General features: G+C 39.6%; 1 protein-coding gene across 4 annotated transcripts in view; it reads left to right on the top strand.

Moving 5' to 3' along the window:
- vti1a (vesicle transport through interaction with t-SNAREs 1A) overlaps window positions 1-20,703 on the top strand; it is a 104,455-nt gene that overhangs the window by 25,835 nt on the left and 57,917 nt on the right. For all 4 annotated transcript variants that reach the window (XM_020083232.2, XM_020083235.2, XM_020083231.2 and 1 more), the window contains one exon: window positions 6,805-6,889. In XM_020083232.2, coding sequence (XP_019938791.1) covers window positions 6,805-6,889 — 85 coding nt within the window. The remainder of the gene's footprint in view (window positions 1-6,804; window positions 6,890-20,703) is intronic.

Genomic DNA, 20,703 nt, shown 5'->3' with positions numbered 1-20,703 from the left:
GCTCATTTGTACACTATTTTACATGTCTGATTGAACAGCTTAAAGGCCAAGCCAGAGATAATGAATTCACTGAAGACCAGTTTCTCCAGGTTCCCTTACCTCAAATATCAGAAAGTGAAGATAAGATATTATTTCTGATACGTCTGTTTGAAGACGAATATTGTGGAACGAAGCAATGCTTAGAGCAGCTTCAGTTATTGGGCCCAATGAAGTTCAACATCTTTGTTTTAAGATGGAATGGCTGCTATACGATTGTCTGCCCCTTCAATGAGGCTGAATGTGTTAAGAAAAATATTGTTTTTAGGGTGGACTGCAAATAGTCACAGAGACTATGGACTGTAGGGTTCTTTCTTAGCGTTGCGTTAACATCATCACAATTGCCATACTTGACATATTGTGTTGTTCGTGTGCAATGTAACACACATGCAATATAGTGACACTGTTTGCCTCTGTACACAGCCAGCTTAATGAGCGACACAGTTAGCATATGAGCTAACCAAACTCGAAATACCATAACGCTAAGTTAATCGTCACTATTGAACCTCAAGCCAATTGGCAATTATGACTGTTTTGCTCTGCAAGTATTGTAAGTTTTTATAAATATTCCCTGCGTCTATAGCTCCATTAGCAACAGTTGGTTTTGTATTCTTCACTTTGATCATTTGAAATAGCTCATTGTAGGAATTGTATTATTGGGCTGCCATCGCAATTTGCACGTTTATCGTATTTCCTTTTAGACTGATTCATACAGGTTTCTAATACTCATCATGAAGTCAGGAAAAGGTTGATGATGCAGAAAAACAAAAGGTTGGAACATTAAGTAAAGTATCTAAAGTGAACTTTAAAACACATGTAATCTTTAAATATGTGTGTTGACTTTTTGGTTTTAAACATTTGTTGTTACACTGTTTAGCATACCATCCCTTTTATTAAACTTCATGCATCTTTAACTGCAAAGTGAATTCTAACACTGATTTGCTTTGTAATGCATTTTACTTTTACATTATTGAACACTCATTAGTTTTTATATTGGTATGTTTGATAATTACTCATGCAAATCATATTTTAGACAAATATTTTCCTCCTCTATTGAGGAAGATTTTTTTCAGTTTCTATCACATCACATTATATTCTTGTCCTTGGCTGAACTTGTTGTTAAATGTGCCTTTGAGTGACACTATGTTCAAAGGAGCATCTGCTGAAGCTGAGTGATTCAATTGTTATCAGAACCTCCCCATTCACACCTATCCATAATTCAAAACACCAACTGGCCCAGGTGCCATGTTATCACGCTTTTTTCTTTTATTTAGCTGCACCGTTGTTTCCCCCTTTTCTTCCTCTCTTTTTTAGGGGGAATCTCCTCTTAGCCTGAGGGTCAGGAGACATCATGAGTTACCTCACCTGTCTCCCCCTTTTTACGAGTGGTCCGATCTCTGTAATCGGGCTTGATTTTTTTTGTTGAATTTTTTTGCGCCCTCTTCGCCATTGCACTCCTCCACTGCAGTCTTTTACCCTTCTGCTCTTCCTGCATTTGAATCAAAGGCTGGCACAGCTTATACACACTTAAGCCTTGCTTTAAAAAAAACTATACTTTTTTTTATCTTCTGCTGAAAAACATGTTTAAATATTTAGCACCCATATTCACAGCTGTTTGACACTTGTAATTCCTCGTCTTACAAGTCCCAAACAAACGGCACAGAAGATCACACAGTCAGTCTGAATCACAGCTGTCATCATTATTCACTTTGACTCTCCCCCACCCTTATTGAAATAATAAGGAAATCATCTGAACTTTGGAAAGTGGTGATAGTAACCGCCTGTGTTTGATATTGAAAAAAGGCAGGAGAGCGAAAGAAGAGGGGAGAGATTTCTTTTGAGCTACAGCTGCATTGTTCTGGGGCTCCCTGTTAATAACTTACAACTGAGGAGTGTTTCTTGACGCAAAAAAGCACAACAAAAAAACACCATTTTCGTGGTTCCTAAGAAGATCTTTGTTCAAAATGTAGGTGTCAGATGAAAAGGCAGACATGCATAGGCAGAAGTGGTGGTGATGGTGGGGGGGAACCACTCGTGCATTCGCAGATGCATAATATTTATTATATATTGTGTTTAAATCTTTTGCTAAAAGGCTCCATGAAACAATCAGATATGGTTTGAATGGCATCCTCCCATTTTTTTTAAAATCCATAAATAGCAGGTCTTAATTGAAAGCCTGTATTTGAGCTTGTGTCGGTGTTTCTTATTCTGCAGGTATCCCAGTAGTGACGTATATCAGAACCACAGCGGTCAACCCTTGATATGGGACATTGTAGCACAGTCGGGGCTGCCAACCACTTTGAATTCCCCTCAAATGAAAAACGCTGACACAGATGTCTTGCATTTTGCTTGCTAACTGCAGAAAAAAATCTTTGCTGAACATTTCTACATATCCACCTTTTTATTTGGTTGTTGTGTGACATTCGTATATCGGGGCAAAATTGCTTTTTCCTGGAGAGTTAAGGCTCCTCACTTAAGATTAAGTTTGAAGGCATAATCTCTATATCAGCCTCGACTGTGACTACGCATGGTGGGATGTTTAGTTTTAATTGTACATGTTCCTTTTCATTATTTTGCACTGTGTCATCCTGTGTTCCTGGCTGGATTGTTTCATTATTAGGGCCATCACAGTGTGCCATTACTGGATTCTTAGCGGCTGAACTCTCACCCTTTCCTTCAGGTTCTGTCACCGTCAAACTCGGGGCGCATTATTCTAATGATCACACACACACACACACACACACACACACACACACACATACACACACACACATATACACCACCACTGCCACCACCCCCGAACGCCTCATACACACCCTCCCACACACCCTCCCCTCCCCCCGGCCCTAAAAGAAGACAGAACGAGAGAGAGTGAGAGTGAGAGAGAGAGAGAAATTCAGGAGGAGAAAGCTTTGAAGTGGCTTTCCATCGCAGTGAGTCTGCCGGCCGTCTCCCCAAGACGTGTCACCTTTGCCGAGAGGGAATAGGAAAATCACGTTTCGAATGGTAATGATAACATACTAATCACTTGAGCTCTTTGAAGAACCCGGGGAGTGCGCTACTCTGTCAGTATCCCTGGCTGCCTCATGCTCCCAGGCACACACAGGCACTGCAGCCATGGTCTAGGTGTATTAGCTTAAGCGTTGCATGTCAATACGTCCCCCCCCCATCCCAGCTGATCCATAGGGGCTCATTATAGACCAAGCTTGGTATCCATTTTTCTCCCACGTGCACGCTGCCACCATCTCCACATCCACGCCCGTGTAACCCCTCCCCGAACACCCTCTTCTACACCCCAGCACCACACCTAGCATCCTATACCCCACTCGCCATCTCCTCATCTTTTTTTCTCTCACGAGCAGCCCCATTTTACCACCCATATGCCTCCATCATTCCCCTGCCCTCCCTTTAACTATTAAAAAGTATCTCTGCAATTTTAAATGACATCTGTCAGCGACGCGAAGAAAGAGGAAGCGAGGGAAAGGAAAGAGTTCAGAGGGAGTTTTCTCCTCCCTGCTCTTTTCCCATCCCTCTTATTGTCAAACTTTGAAAAGCGTGTCATTGACTTCTTCTTTTTTTTTTTTCCTCCACATTTTTCATTTCCTCTGAGTGATTAGCTGCTACATGTTTTGACAGCCCGACAAAAACTGGAGATTTCACTTCTCCCCCTGTCCCCCTCGCTCATTTGATGGGCATAAACCCTTGTCAAAGAGGCGGTTGCCATTCATCGGGTTGTTTTTTTGAGTGTCACATGTGTTACATCTGATCGGCTTCTTAACATAACGTATTAGAACGGCCATCAAAACCAACAACATTTGAGTAAACATTTAAGTCTTGCATGTTCATAGCGTTTGTGATCCTCTCCTCTGAAGGCAGTGTGGATTTAATGACAGCTGGGTTATATTTGGGGCTTACACATAAAGTCACTACTTTGGACAATATGTGGCTGTATAGGTTTGTTTGAATCTATTCTTGTATGTTGCATAGATTAGCAACAGATATAATGGAGTCCTTTGGTGAAAGTTAATTTTAACCAACCACGTATTTAATATTTTAATCAATATTTAACCCTCTTGAAACACCCAAAAAATCTAATGTATGGCTGAAATTTGAATTAACTTAGTAAAACTTCTATACCGCTGCCAAGTTCATATCAGTCCCCCAGATGTGCCAGATTTTTTTCATGAAGGTCTGTGAACTAAATCGGTGGTAAATCATGGAAAATGTAAAAAAAACACCCTATCCCACAATGCTAAAGAAAGTGATAAAAATTCCTGGACCCCCTGGTCCAAAGATGGACAGGGGTGAAAATATAATTTCCTTGGTGGAGGTAATGAAAGGACTTTAATGTAAAGTTGCATATCCAGGCACTACTTGAAATATCAAAGAAGATCAAACAGGCCCTTAATGATTACCTCACTTGTTATACAGTGCACAAGAATCCTGTAATAAGAGGCTGAGTTTATTAGATCTGTGAAATTATGTTAAAAACATATCAGGTCAGAATAACTGGATTAAGCTCATTGACATTTGAGAGTCGTCAGTTGCAGGTCACAGGTAATTGACATTTGAAAAAAGTCTAACGTAAATATCTAAAACAAAGATAATCTTTTTAACATATTCATACAGTTTAATGCAATCTTACCAAAGCATGTGAGATCAGTTATAGTTGGCTAGCCTCTTTTGTGCAGTGTCATGAAAAATATAACGTTGAAAAAAAATTTAAGTCAGTATTCCCTGCTGGTTTCCTCAGTGAAACAGTTGCCAGCACTCAGAGACAAATTGACTATAACTGTAGCTGTTAGTTGAGATGAAACTCCGGGTCCCCTGATGGTGACAGTGGAAAGGATTATGTTTAAACCAAACAGGAAAACATTGTCAAGTAACCAAATCACTGACAACATGTGTAAAGAAGATTCAGAATATCCCTGAGAACTCTTTGTATAGTCAACAATACGTATTCCACTGAAATCTGGATAATAAAGCATAAATTGTCAGGTATAGATCAACATGCATTAGTGTGAATTTAAGCCTTTGTATAAATGTGGCATTATCTAATAAAATAAGGCTCTTTATTAATTTTTATTTAGGTGCGAGAACACTGACCTGACATGTTCAGTGTTTACGAAGATAATAGAATATTAAATTATTTTCCAGATATACTGTCTGTGTGTTTTTGTAATATACGGTGCAGTAATTGGATTCGCAAACACAATGAAATAAACCAATCATGGAAGATTTCTATATTTGAGAGCCCCGAGATAGAACCCAAGGCCAGCAGTCAACAGATCAGATCTGTTCTCGCCTTGCTTGTTAGACATGAATTGTTTCGCTGTAGAGAAAGAACCAAAACACTCTTCTTTTTTTTTTCTTCCTCTCTTGGTATCTAAAGAACTGCTATCAATTGATATGTATACACCTGATATTAGAGCCCGAGCTAACACCTTGATACTCACAAACATCCACTTTGAAAAAATGATCAAGTTGCTTATTTAATATTTTATGAAACACATCTTTTCTTGAACACCTCTGCTCTCTGAACTCGGTGCTTTCAGCGGGCAGGCTTGTCAATTGTTGATCGCTGTGAGTAAACCAAGGGGGGATGTGGTAACTCGTACATCATGAATGACTGTTTTTGTCCACTAATGTGGATAAACAAGAAGCACAAGGAATTCAATGTTTTTTTTATAAACTTTAAGACACTAATTGGTTTAAAAAGGCTTATATGTCATTATTATTACTATTATTACTTTATGAAGCTACTATTTTTCAGGCATTTTCACGTTTATTGACAGGACAACTAGCATAAAGAGAAGCGGGGTGAGAGAATGTGGAAATACATGCAGCACGGCGCCAGATTGCAACCAAACCGAGGCCATATAATTTTGTTATTCAAAAATTATCACCTCCACCAACTGGGTTCTGTTTTCACCCCTGTCCGTTGGTTGTTGTTTGGTTGTAAGCAAGATTGCACCTAAAAAACCTGAACCAATTTCCCACGAAACTTGGTAGAAGGGTCAGGGAAGAACCCATTAAATTTTGGTGTGGATCCAGATCAATTATTTTCACTTTCTTTAACATTGCAAGATAGTTATAAATATATATTTTACAATTTTCCCAGGGAATTATTCGTGGATCTTGATTTAAAAAAAAAAAAAACTAATTTAGAAGACTGATATTTATGAATTTTAGCGCAGCTTAAATGAATTTAATGGGACTGTTGGGCCTTGACGGAGGAATGCGCTCTGACTGAGTTTTAGTTATTTATTTAACTTTATATGTTGCATTACTGTCTCTGGGTTACGGTTGATTTTGTCTTAACTTCCTTCTCCAGGTGAAAGCTTTCACCTGAACAGGATTTTCTCTCGCTGCGAAAGCTGCAAATTAAATGTGATTTCATCTTGATTTGCACCCTCCTGCCTTAACTTTTCACCACGCGCAGCAGAAGGCTCTGTTGTGAAACAATACAAGGAGGCAACAAACCTCAAAGTTGTTCTTGTTTTCATGTCCAAGATAAGGCAGCAACACATCTGATATTGTCAGCCTCAACATGCATATCCTTGGTATTCCATCAGCATATAACACATTGTCATCCATGAAGGTTATTGCCAACCTGGCTGCATTATGTTGTTGCTGTGGATGTGGTCTGTCTGTTTAGGTGACAGTGTTGATGTGTTTCTTTGAAATGGTTCCCAGCCCTCTCAATCAATTTTTTTTTCCTTGTTTGTTTCTCTGGCTTTATTTATTTTTTTCTCTTATTTGTTGCAGAGAGCGCATCTGTTGGACAACACAGAGAAGATGGAAAGGTCATCACGGAGACTGGAGGCCGGCTACCAGATAGCAGTAGAAACTGGTGCGTATTCTGTTTCGGATTGGGTCGGGAAGGAGTGGGGTGGTGTTGGGCGGGGGTTCAAGATAGTGGGGAGGATGAGTGAAAGACAGCAAATTGTCTTGCTCATATGCGAGGTAGGTGGATATGTATTTGGGGGGGGGGGGGGTTAAAAAAAAAAACCAACCTCTTTCCTTGACGCCTGATGACATTTTCGGGAGAACATCAAAAGACAAGCCAGGGAGAGAGAGAGAGAAAGAGAGGTGTACAGGCGACAGATCGGGCTCCGCTTCTACTTGCTCTGCTCCCGAAGAAAATTCATGCATTGCTATAGCTGTGTGTGTCTGTGTGTGTTGTGTATGCATGTGTTATGGGTGGGTGGTGTTTTTTTTTAAGATAAACAGAGTCTATGAAAATAAACGTCAGCGTTCCTCCTGAAGTTCTTAATTCAGGGGTGCAGGAGGAAGAAAAAAACATAATATCACTTTCTAAATAAACCATCCAAAAACACACACAAACTCAATTTTCTTCATTATCAAGGATGTTTATTTTTTTAAATCTCAAAATAGGAAAAAAGCTCATTGGGATCTTAAATAGATTTAACCAGTTAGCATATTTTCTTCCCTTCCTGTCTTCCTCGCTGACAGTCACCACATTATCGAGGCACAGTGTATTCCTCAGAGATGTATCAAAGCTCATTCTTGAAGTATCAACCAGCTTTCTGTGGCTTCCGTTGTAGTTTTGAAAAAGTTTGTCAATTTACACTATAATCGCGGGGTGGCTGGCATGTGCGACATCGACAGATTTAATAATTCAAGTCAAGGAAGGTTCGCACGCAGACCACCAGCTTTTGATGTTCTCTGTAACTTGCATTCACAAATTCATAAATACAATCTGCATTCTCTGCTTAAAAATGTTGGTTCAAATGTCTCAGATGATCCTTGCCGGTATCCGAGTTTCTCGACTGTGTCAAATTCTGCGACAGCCGACACATTTTTAATTCTATCCAGTCGAATCTTCCACTAGAGCTGGCTCATTTTGATGTTTTTCCTCTCAGCACGCATGGTGTTTAAGAAGTGGGCCATGGCTTAGCAGTGTTCAGTACCTCCTGGGCCCGGCAGTTTCTCCTTCCATAGTCGACCGCATGCCCCTTGACCTTGTGTCACTGGTTGCTGTGTCATCCACTGTGTGTGCGGCGAGCTAAGAACAATACTCGTTTATCCTGCCCTGGTCCCACACACTTGGCTTGGTCCACACCAGCTGTGGGGTGTGTTTGTGGTTTGGTGGGGAAGCTTCGCCCTTGCGTCTTTAATCCATGACCCCTTCCTTTACTCTGCTGTCGATACCCACCCTCCGCTCAGATGCACAACCTGAAATAGCAATGTCTCCGGGTTAAAACCGAGAATTCGTCTGCACAAAGAGCACAGATAAGCCAGGCATATGCGCTCCTCCACCAGACTAATTACTATATATGCAAAACTCAAATTTAACAAACACACTGGGCACAAACATTAGGTAGCCATATTTATCCACTGGGTTTACAAAGTTTGATGGGGTTTGCCATCCAATCCCAAATTCAGTTTGGTCTTTAATTTAGTGTTGTTCACTCATTTCAAACTATATATTTACTCCTGTGGTTCCATGGCGGCTCGTCACAACACTTCTCAGACATCTTTGGTAAATCCTGCACCGTTTAGATCATAGTCCTGCTGTAGTCCTGTGGTAATATTCAGATGTAGTGCGCCAAGGGCTGGGATTTGTGTGTTTGCAGAAGCTAAATTGTTTACTTTCATCGTCCAACAAAGGCTGCATTTATTGTAGTTGCTTCTCTTTCACACCAACAAATGCAAAAATAATAAAACAAAAGTCTAAGAAGTGCACCACGCTTTATTCATGCACATTTATGAAAATGGCACTGGCAGTTCGAGGAATCTGCTTTGAGTTTTCAAACACAGAGGTGTGGCATCCATAGCCGTTAAACAAGAATAATTAGGGTGTTAAGTGTTTCTCCAATCAAACCCTCTATAGTAAAACTGGTAATACTTTCCTCAACTCTCCTCAGACATCTAAGCTGCACTTTTTCACGAAGAGCAGTTTAGCGTCATTATTTTTGCAGTAATTCAAAGTTGCATCTTCTATCCAAAATGACACAGCAGCCCTTAAGAACTGTAATTGACCAATGGAAGTGGAACTAAAAGACATTTTTATTTCAAAGAGATAGATCCTGCACAAAGAAATGGCGTAGAAACTCAGCTTTGCTCCTTTTCTCTGCAGCGCAGACAATACATCTCAGGAACAAAAAAGCCAGGATGCTTCTAGGTCCTACTTAAGGGGAAAAAAATGAGTTTTTAGCTCCAAGAAAAGATTAATCTTCACATCGAACCATTTTATTTCAGATTTAGCATTTCTTTTTCTACCACTCTCAATGTTTCCATTTAATTTGAGTGAAAACAAAAGCTGTGAAAGCCCTCAGAGGGGCATTGATGAGACTCTGGACATGCAGAGCTATTTACCACATGCACTCCTCAAGAACCAGGGTCCTCTGTTTGTCTCATAAATAAAGTATAGAACTTCATTAGTGAGGAGCACTGACTTAAAAGCCCCAGACATAGCAACAAGCAGACATGGGGGCTAGCCCAGTTAAAGAGGGCCCTAAATAAAAAGGGAGGGCATGCAGTTAGCCAATTTACAGACATTTGAGTCAGGGGCATTTGAAATGCCCAAATGTGGAGACTTGACTGATGTTAAATCAAAGACATGCCAGATTTTAGTCCTTCCCTCCGCAGTTGAAAAGATTTTGAATGATTTATGATTGCTTGTTTAGAAATAGATTGCATGACAGATAAGACATCTGAGTCGCGATGATTGGCTGTTCCACCTTTTTGATTATTATTCATGGAAGGAGAGAGAGTTGAGTTGAGTTCACACAGAACACGGCTAAAAATTGTTCCATCAAACTCGTGCTAAATCTTCGAGTTATGGTAATTAATTTTTTTTTGTTGTTTACCAGCATAAATCTGATGACTGATCAGCTTTATATTACATTTGCTTTGTTGTGTCAGCATAGAGCAGCTGTTTGCAGATGGTTCTGTAAATGTGCAGTTGTTTTAGGACGCAATTGTCATTGTGAACCTTTAACTTAAATTCTAACTCAATATTTCTTATATCTGCTGGAAACTGCTGCAGTTTTGATAAATTCATTTTTGATAGATAGATTTTTTTTTTTTTAGAACTTTAAAAAAAAAAAATAGAACTATGACAATCACCAGTTTCTACAAATGCATCTCATTGGCAATATTTCTACATATTTCAACTCACTAAATGAAGTGGGAATGTGGAGTGAGTTATCCCGTTTATATTTGTTCAGCCGACACAAATATTTTAGCAAGGGTAGCAAAATGAGCCGCTGAAACAAAGACAGAGAGACAAAAGCATTGCTGCTCTGCATTTTAAAGGTGGCCAGCAAGAAGCTGAGAAGACTTCTTAGGCAAGTGTTCTTGGTGTTTAGGGGCCTGAAATCAATCCTGCAAAATGAAAACAGCTCATTAGGGATTGATTTCAGTCCCGTTTAGATAAGCAGAGAGGGTCTGAGCCGGGCCCTCGGGGGCCCCAGCCGAGCCCAAAGTTCACACCATGCCAGGTAGAGAGCAACACCGCAGGCTACCAACTTTATTAGGATGGAGATAAGCTGATTAGACCTTGTCAATCAAAGGTGCTGCTGACTCAACCATGATCCAGGGGACTTTTCTTTCTGTCTCTTCTCTTTTCACTCACGTCCCACTCTCACGGTCTCCCTCTCGACCAACAAAGTGGCAGCCGTCGCTGGGCTAAGCTAAGCAGCCCTGCAGTTGTCACCAAGGCAGACACGTAAGGACCCTGTGATGATGTGATGACTATATTAAAGAGTACATCAGTTTGTTTTAGAGCAGTTTGATTTTCAACTGCAGTGGTATTAAAAGAGAAGGGGGGTAAAAAAGAGGGAGGGCGAGCACGCCAGCGTCATCGAACATGATTCCAGTGGCAGAGCAAGGGATTCTGGGACAGCAAGAAATAAATAGATAAATGACGAGAAATAAATAAATATGTTTTTGTAAACATAAAAAAAATAAATCTTCACGGCTCCCTTTTGAAGCCGAGTGTGGCTTTGAGTCTTGCTGAGAGTCCATGGGCGCTGGAGTGGCCCAGTAACACAGCACACGTTTGTCCCGACTCTCTATCTCTCCCCCTCCATCTTTCTCTGTTTCTCTCCCACTCGCTTTATTTCTCCCTGTTACCTCTAAAGATCAGACTCGATGATTCTTTTGGTGCTGGACCACCAAAGTGGTGCTGGCTCCTCAAACCCGTACGCTAACACTTAAATTACATAATCACTCACATTTATGGAACCCAAGTGTTATTTTTAGCAGACACTATAATTAGCACTTGATGGATTATCTAAATAAGTATTGTCACATTATAATAATATTATAATTATGTTAGTAAAATAAAATAATCAAGAGAAAAAAAAATATATATATTAAAACATTTTTTGAAAACAACAAAAGTAAATATAGTCTGTGTTGCTCATTTATATTTTCTTTTAAATGATTAGTTTTATGTTTTGTATCACTGGTAATACACCAGTTTGATATTTTGTGTTTTTTAACCATTTATTTCAGTCACATATGAACAATGTTTAGAAATATATACAGTATATGTGCAATGTAAATCTTTTCTTATTATACCGCGGCTGAATCCTTTCTCGCTTCTCTATTTTTAGTTTATTCTTTCTGTTCTACAATGTAGTTTGAATATTTTAAGGATCTCTTTTCATTTCTCTCTTTAAAAGGACAGTTTGCTAAAGTGGATTTCCTTGAGGTATAGCATAATAAATCACTTTTTTGTAGGCTGATACAATCGGCATGTTGTATTGTGTTCAAAAAGAATATAAAGTTATTTGATAATTGTTTGATTAATGGAGCCGAGATCTCGGACTTAAATATTTCACAGCTTGAGTTTTTAGCTGTGGAGAAAGAAGGCCTTTTTAAAAATACGCTTTAAAGGAATAGTATGGTTTTTTTTCCCTATAGCTATTTTAAAAGAAAATAATTATTAAAAAATGTCCCCAAATTCTGCCTGAAACCACATTTCCTAAATATATATGCTTCAATGCCTAACATCTTGCTCTCAGAAAATCTAGCCGTGGGTGAGCTGTTTATCGGTAAACCCCCGGTGGATGAAAGGCGTAGCAATAATGATTTTTTCTCTCCTAATCGGACCTTGTCAGCAAGGCGTCTTATCGTGGAGAGGAAAATGACACCGATCCTATCGAAGAGCCTGGAGTCCGAGTCGGCGGCACGTGTCCCCCCAATCATGGTTGGCCATGGCCCAGCCATATCTAGCGCCGCCACAAACGGCGAGCGGCACTTTTTTCATGTGGACTTCAAAAACGTTGCGAGTCATTAAAATTGCACCCACGTTCGGCAGCGGGGATCAGCCGCTCTGGAGCGAAAATGGGATGTGGGAAGAGGAGACTCGCTAAATGTGTTAATTCCATCCTCACATGTTTACGGCTTAATTTTAATCTGTTTGAGGGAGGAGGAGGGGTGGAGGGACGATTGGAAAGGGGTGCGGGAGGGGCAATGAGAAAGCCACGCACTGCAATAAATCGCCATTATCTTTGACACCCTAGGACTCAGCTGTTCCAGGGATTTAGGGGTCCATTGGCAACAGTGAATATCGAAGGGCATGAAAACACTGTTTACGCTTGAACTGCGGTAGCTAAGGTGCAATCACCGGTTTCAGGCTGCACAGACAAAAGGCCTTGCGCGCACAATGGCCAGCTAGCATACGGACTCTCAATGGAAGAGCTGAACCAACAGACTTGAGTATGTGTTTGTGTGTGCGCGCCCGTTTCCCTGTGAGTGAGCATGGGCAAGTCTCCGTGTGTAGCGACAGGTTTTTTTCGCGAACATCCAAATATTAGCTTAAGTTAAGTGGAGCTACCCGGATAGTAGTGAGTTACGATTTTCTGTCAAATTTAATTATAGGCCAAAGCTACATGTCTGTCAAAAATGTCTGCAGTGAATAACAATGCTTCAGTTTCGTCCACATTACAGATACTACAAGTCTTCCTGTGCCCCTCAATTAGCTCTGCACAATACGTTAGCTAGCATTGATGAAATTACGTGAAAATCTAATAATTAGACCTTTAGTCATTTATTAGCTTCAACAAGGCTCTCAACATAATGAGTCTCTAGGCAATAATGATCCGATTATAGGGAGTTCAAACATGAGAGAAGATTTCATAGAGAAATGTACATTTTTAAATGAAACCTAAACATTGTCAAATTGATTCAAATGACAGTTTCTTACAAATTTTCAAATGTTTAAAATGCAGGTGTTATACTTAAATACATAAGTCTGTGCATATTTAAATCACAGCTTCATCTTACTTGGATGCAGTGAAAATATCCAAGATTAAAACATAGTATTAACTGAAGTACAGAGAAAGTGGCATCATAACTTGATCAACGTTTGGCAATAAGAGATCATAATGATCCACATCAAGGTAAATGTGACACAAAAACATTGTTAATTTCAACTTTAAATAATCTACGGTGTCCCTTAGTAATAACCTTGAATGAAGTCGTTAAGACACAGTTGGTAAATTGGTCCATATTCTCGATCAGACCTCATCCAAACCATTTATTGATATAATCTAATCCTTATCTGGAGATATGAAACATCCCCCAGTTGCTAGATAGTGGTGTGCCACCATGTCTAAGAAGACACCTTTGTCCCAACCTTAAATCAGATTTTTTTTTCTATTTTTAGGTTACAATAACTAAAAAGACACCCCCTTCCTTCTTGCATGCAGAAGAAAAAAGTGTAGCATTGACCTCTGGCTGACACAGAGAAAGCTGAGAGAGGGAGGGGGGGAGATGGAGGAAAAGAAAGCAGCAGAAAGAGCGACAGAGAGGAGAGAGCTAAGACAACAACTGTGAAGAGCCGCACAGGGTTAAAGAAAAACTGTTTCAGAAGGAAATGGGAGACAAAAGCGAGGACTCAGAGCCCCCATGGGCGCTTTAAAGAGCCGCTACATCTGAGGCGCTGAAATATTAAAAATGGAAAGGGAGAACAAAAAAAAATGAAATGGTGAAATAAAGTAAAGGAGTGGCAGTGAGAGAGAATTGTGCCACCTTGTCACCCGAGGACGTATATCAGAAATATTAATTCAGTGATGAGAATGACGCACCGGATGACAAGAGGATTGATGACAGTTAAAACCCGTAAAGAAAAAGAAAAAAACCAGAGGAGACGTTTATCAGAGGGAATGCAGATACGCGTCTGTATATGCGAGTAAGACATAGGACGACTATTTTCACAACAGATGCATGAAATGTGTTTTTTCCCTTGTTTACCAGTTCAAGAAATGAAAAAAAAATCCCGTAGCTTTTATTTGACCAGTTAGCTCGCTTGGATGTGATCTCATTTACAATGTAGCAAAGTGACAACCTTTTGTATTTAAAAAGAGGCAAGAGGCGCGCTACTACAAAGCACTTGAGTAATGACAACTGAGTCAAACTACCATTAGCATCGTATCTTCACAGTGAGTCTTCTGTCAAGCTGGCAGACATAAATGGGCAATTTTTTTTGATGCAGATTCATACAGAGTTTTAAGGAAGAAAATTGTTAAGGGGAAACTAGTATTATTACTGCTTCTCAGTATTTTCCCTTTTGCTGATGTGCTCATGTAAAATGACAGTTTTGTTAGTTCAAAAATAAAGATGTGCTTTTTCATCCACCTGTGATGTTTCATGACGTCAGTAGTCATACTTTTTCCACACATTTATTATCAACAACAGTATTTATTAAATTAAAACATCTGCTATTTATTTTTATTAATGGGCATTGTAGTGACAAAAAACATTTATTAGAGAGAGCATATTTTATGAGAGTGAAATAATTAAGCATTTTAATGACAACTTTTAAACCAGACAGAAGGTAATGATTAATTCATCCATGACTTTTCAGCCAAAATAAACTTTTTTCAGATTAGGAATATTTGCCTCATATTGCCCCTAATAATTTAAATAGCATTCACAGTGCAGTTTAAATTGTGTGTCAGATTTAACAGTAATAAATAGACAGTTTAAGGCACAAAATAATCAATGATAGTATTTTACTACCCAGGTGACTGCTGGTGTCATTTTAATGTAAATGTCATGATTCATTACTGTACAGTCTAAAAGTTGAGTAAAATGTATTTTTAGGCATCTGCCTTACTTTAATGAGAAAATAACAATACTTAATAAATCAGAATATGTTTGTAATAATAAGTAATAATTTAACTGTGTTCACAACAAAGAAAACTTTTTTTTGCCCTGTACATTTACCCATTTTCACAGCTTTAATACTTTTTTTCACAGTAAATATATCTTTTATTTCATACATTACCAATAAATGTAGTGCACAGTCTGTAAAGCTTTATATTAAATTTTTTTGAGTATGTTTATTTAGTCCCCTAAAATACATATACATCAAATAATTACCTCATCCTACAAAAAACTACATTTTGTGCTATGGCAGCATGAGTAAGGTCAGTAATATGTCTGTATTTTTCTCATTCTGAAGTATTTGTAATACAGACTCAAGAGTAATTATTTATATATTGTAATAAAATAATTAGATGTTCAATGTAATAGGTCCTTGGGAAAAAAACAGTCTGCACTTATTATGAAAGTCTAACATAATTCACTTTGTTAAATTGTAGGTAAAAGTTTAAGGACACAAGATTTGTGGTTTCGAGTAATGTAGAACATTTTAAAGCTTCTGATAGTTTTATTAGTAGATATTATTCATTCCCCCAGATGGGACAGCATCCAAAGGTCTGTGTAGCAACCTAACCACAACAATGGCTTCTTTTAGCGCAAGACACATTTCTTGATCTGAATCTCAAAAAAAGTACAACTGCTCATGATCCTACAACTATAAATGTTGCCTCTAGCCTTGAGACTAAATGCAGTCATTACCTCTTTATTGATCTGCATGTAATGTAGACGTTTCCCGAGCCTCCCACCCTGCAAGATAAACAATTATACTGTACAAACGCAGTAAAGCACATGAGCCACGTCTGTCTGTCTGTCCTCGCTCCTCTTTTGCTCAATGGTAGCCCCAAGGAGCGCACCCTCCCACCCCTGTCAAAGGATCTTCTTTCTTGGCCGTCCTGTGCCCATCACACGGGGTGCCCGCCCGTTTAAGACACCCAGGGAACATGAAACAGAGCCGGGCCGAGATGTCAGCTGGTTGTCCCATCTGCCAGTCAGTGGGATGGTAAAGCTTTTGTCCTGGGGGGTAACCTTAGGAGTGCTCTGCGTGCTGCTCAAGCGCGTTTGTGTATGCACACATGTGCGAGTTGCTTTGGGACAGGAGAGTCTGTATCACAGTTCTGAGGAGAGCTCGCCTCAAACAACATGCTGATATCATCCTTTATGTGTGACTTGTGTACACATATATAGGATTTTGACCAAAATGTAAATTTGGTCCCTCTTTTTCTTAGATCGGGGCAAATGAGCTGCTGTGTTTGCCACAACATTTTTGAATGGCAGGCATTTCAAGGGAATGAAATGTGTAGGTTTCAAAGAATTCTTCTCAACTGGATTGAAGTTGATTGGTTTTATTTCACATCTGCTCATTTCCTATGGAAGAAAAACAATTGGTGGAATGCTCGTCAGAATTTTAAATTGCCTTGGACTCGTCCCCTTTCCCCCTGCTCCTCTTTTAAATAATATAACCTTGACACTACAAACAGTTTGACTCCCATATAAATGAACCAAGGCTCTGACTGGAGAGGGGCTGGCCGGCTGGTTGAATGGAAGCACAAATCCTCTTCTGCATTCTATCGTTCGGTAGATAGGCCGCGCCCTTGAGCTGCTTTAGGAGGGAGGCACCGTAAGAAGGTCTATGAGAAGGTGCTGAATGGGGGGGCCTCTGTGCACACACGGATGCTTGCACATAATCCTTTGGATGGGTCTATGCGAGCCCGAGAGTTCCTAAAAAGAGAATGCACATAGACAGCATGAACTTATTTATTTACCACCGAGTTACGCTTTTGTAGTTGTGCCTGTCAAGGATATCAGCACAAGTTAATATGTGTGCTTTTGTGCGCATCTGCATGTGTGTGTCTCTTAGTAATATGTGCATGTTGGCTCGGATAAAATGTGATTTATAACAACAAAGTCATCCGTTTCCTGTGCTGTAATCATTTTTAGTCAACTTTGACTGTTGACTGCCATGTAGAAAGCTTCCCATAAGTGGTCTACATAGTCCCCGTGCTCACATCAGTCAAGTCTCACCGCATGATGTATGTAGTGGTAGTCCTGAAGGGCTGATGTATGCACAGCTCTGCACCGGCAAGTCCTCCCTGAGCACATCTATGATCTTGGGTTACTCAATCATCAATCAAGGCCAACTGCAGCGTACTGTACTGTCGCCCATCTTTTAGAGCTCACTTGTGAAGGACTGGCTAAGATGGCCTAAGGGACACTTTCCTTGGTCTGACCCATCTCAGGTTTGATGTGAATATGTGCGTAGTTATGACTACACACAGAGGAGAGTTAAGGCATTGATGTAGACTTTTTTTAATGTTTGGTGAAGGCCACCTGATAGTAGAGATCTGCTTATATGTTGGTTTTTTTTTTCAAAATTTTGCTGCATGTTTTTGGTAAACATTTTCCAGTTATATCTTTTGACATTTTCTCTCTATAATTCTGATTATTTTCAACTTTTAAGGAAAAACAAACAGAAAATATATTATATTGTGGACACATTTTGAAATACTGCAAAGTGAATTTTTTGAAAATATATATACATTTAAAGAAACATTAAAAGTGCAACATATTCTTCTCTGTCACCTCATACCAAACAATATTTTAAATAATTGTGTTCATTAATATAAAAGAGGCAAGTTTCTCTCACAAAATTAACATGCAAAGTCTTTAGCCAAACATGTCCTTGCCTAATTTACCCCATTCAGAATTGGGCTTACCTGAAGAATGTAAAGCCTAAATTTCAGACAATATGGGCAGAGGGAGCAGACAAAGAAAGCAGTGCAACAAAACAGTGCGAGAGAATCAAAAAAACGAAATATAAAGTTCATTCACATTACCCACAAAGCTGCTCTGAATTCATTATATTATCCAGAATGGACATTCAGAACCATACGATATTGCAGTGATAGAGTTGCATGCCAATTTCCTGTGTGCTTGAAGTGAGGTATTGTGCTGTTTTAATGAGCTGTTTAGACTAGTGGCCGGTCGCATTTGGGCTGTAACAACCAGCTCAATGAATAATTGTTATTGGCTCTAAAAGGCCAGATGTATGGGATACATGCAAATTTAGAGCAAAGGGAAATGTGTGTGTGTGTCTGTGTGTGTGTGTGTGTGTGTGTGTGAGAGGATGACTTGAAATAATTGTATTCCAGATGTCCATCTTTCATGTGAACCACACACACACACACAGGCACACACACTGAAAGGACAGAACAGATGATGGTGATGATGATTAAGATCTTAAGCATATGGAGATACTGTGTTGATTTAGTCTTTGTGTGTATGTGTGTGTGGCTCTGGTGATTTTTTTCAACATTTCTGCTCCCTCAGTCTTCTGTGACAGGTTCACCCATCTCTCCTGGGGAGGCCTTCACTCCCAATTTAGACGCAAGCGTCGTCAAGTGACAGCAATGGCTCCGGCACCCTACCTTTGTGATATGACTACAGTTAACTTAACAAGTCTCGATATGTGAGCTCCAGCTTTGATGTAATTGATTCGAGCGCTTTGAGCATCTTTTCTTATGGAGAAGTTGAGGTTTTTGGTGGACCTGTCAAGATGATCTTCAGAGGGATACAGGTCATTTCTGTCACAGTCTAAGCTAAAAAAAAAAAAAAAGAAGTCATTATCTTTCATCATATTTCACATAATCTGCACTGTACTGTTTGAATGTCCGTCATAACAAGTTCGCCTCTTTGTGTCAGCTGCAGTGAAGAACAAATCCCCCAGTCAGGACAGACATGTGTGGCCACACTGCAATCCTAAACTGGAGAGGAGCAGCAGCAAGTGTATCTCACTATGCCCGCTGGTTGTACAATGATCATAAATGTCAACAGCAGAACATAAATCAAAGAGCCCTCTGATCCTAAACTGTTGGGAAAGTGGTCACTTCTCAAGCAAATCTTGTTCTTAGCTGTGTTTAATCTCTACGTGTTACCTCTCGTGGGCTGAGTTTTAGTGATGAGAAACATTGTTGTTGATGAGATTCAAGTACAATGAATTTTATTGTGTTTACTTGTGTCTTTGATTTTTTTTTTGTTTTTTTTTTTTTGCTACGTTTGCACCACAAGCTTGGATGTTACATCTGTTCCATAAAATAGCAAGGAACCACTTTACTGCAGTCAAATGAGAACATCAGTGCAATATACAAGAACAAAAGCAGTGCATTAAACTGGTTTATATGTAAAACAACTCAGGTAATAGTTTAGATTTGTTTACTTATCTTCTTTTTGTGAATCAGTAGAATAATTTAATATTGTTTGATCGAATAAAGTGTGCGTGTGTGTGTGTATATGTAAGTGCGTGTGTGGGTGAGAAAAGGGGCAAAGTTGTGACGAGAGCACGCGTCTTGAGCCACCTGGATTTATTTGGGCCAAACAAGAGGGGCCTATGTCTGTCTGGGCCCCTCTTCTGTCCGCACTGGGGCCTCAGAGCCACGAACAGAAGGTGCCTCCTCACAACTCGCACCTGAGCTCCTCCCGGCCTGGGACCAAGCTCTCTCTCTATCCCTCGCTTCATCCGTACATCGTCTCCTCTCTCTTTCTTTCCCTACCCTCTGTATCCTCTCCATTTCTCTCCCAGGCCATGGCCTGGCCTACTTTTACCTCTCACACTCTGGACGCTTTGATGTCAACTATGTTGGCCCTTTCCACAGATCATGTGTGTATTTGGAAATGCCCCCTTTGCTCAGTCCTCAGTCTGTTTATGAATATACATTTCAAAAACAGGATATGTAGTTAATGGTCTACAAAGAGAAGCTTTCTCTCTAATGTATTAGCTGTGCTTATCACAGTAAATGATGCTAAGGTTCGTCTCTCTTCCGTTTACTTGATTCTGTCCTTTCTTTTTCAGACGCGGCTGAGTTTAGTTTCTTTTTTGTGTTGTTGATGTTTTTTGTTTCCCTATACAAATCTTTCAACTCAGTTCCTGGAAAAGAAGCATTATTCACAGAGGAAATGTGTGTTTGCTTGTCTGCTAGCATCGTTTTCATTTAGTCTTGAGGTGACAGGGTGTGAAGCTGGGTAAGCGTGCGCATCTCAGAAGTCAAAAGCACAAACGCTAACGAGACACAGAGTCGGCTGCTCCATTTTTTTTAAGGTAAAATAAACTGGGAATCAACAGGATTCATGTTTCTCTGGTCAGTTAAGTATCATATCTTAGAAGTTTGTAAAATTTTGATGGAAATGATAGAATGTTTTTGATTATACTTTTAATAAGGACTAGTGTGAAGTCTGTTAGTGTAAACTTGCCTCATGACCTCTTATCCGAAAATAGATAATTCTTTATTTCCTGATGCTGAAAACACATCTGGCTCGATTTTACCATTTGACTGACATTTGACTTGTATTTTTGAACATATACTATAATATGACACTGGTGAAGTGTTAAATAATAACTCCCTTTATCTTTAGCCACGACTGTAGTTGTAATTACTGCCGTCCCAGACTGCAGTTAGTGTTTCCCCAAGTCTGCAAAAGTGCATTGCTCGCTCAATATAGATGCAACTGACATATTTACTGGCCTTTTTA

This window comes from Paralichthys olivaceus, chromosome 21, assembly GCF_024713975.1.
Source record: "Paralichthys olivaceus isolate ysfri-2021 chromosome 21, ASM2471397v2, whole genome shotgun sequence".
NCBI classification, from domain to species: Eukaryota; Metazoa; Chordata; class Actinopteri; order Pleuronectiformes; family Paralichthyidae; genus Paralichthys; species Paralichthys olivaceus.
This window is presented reverse-complemented; position numbering and strand designations above follow the sequence as displayed.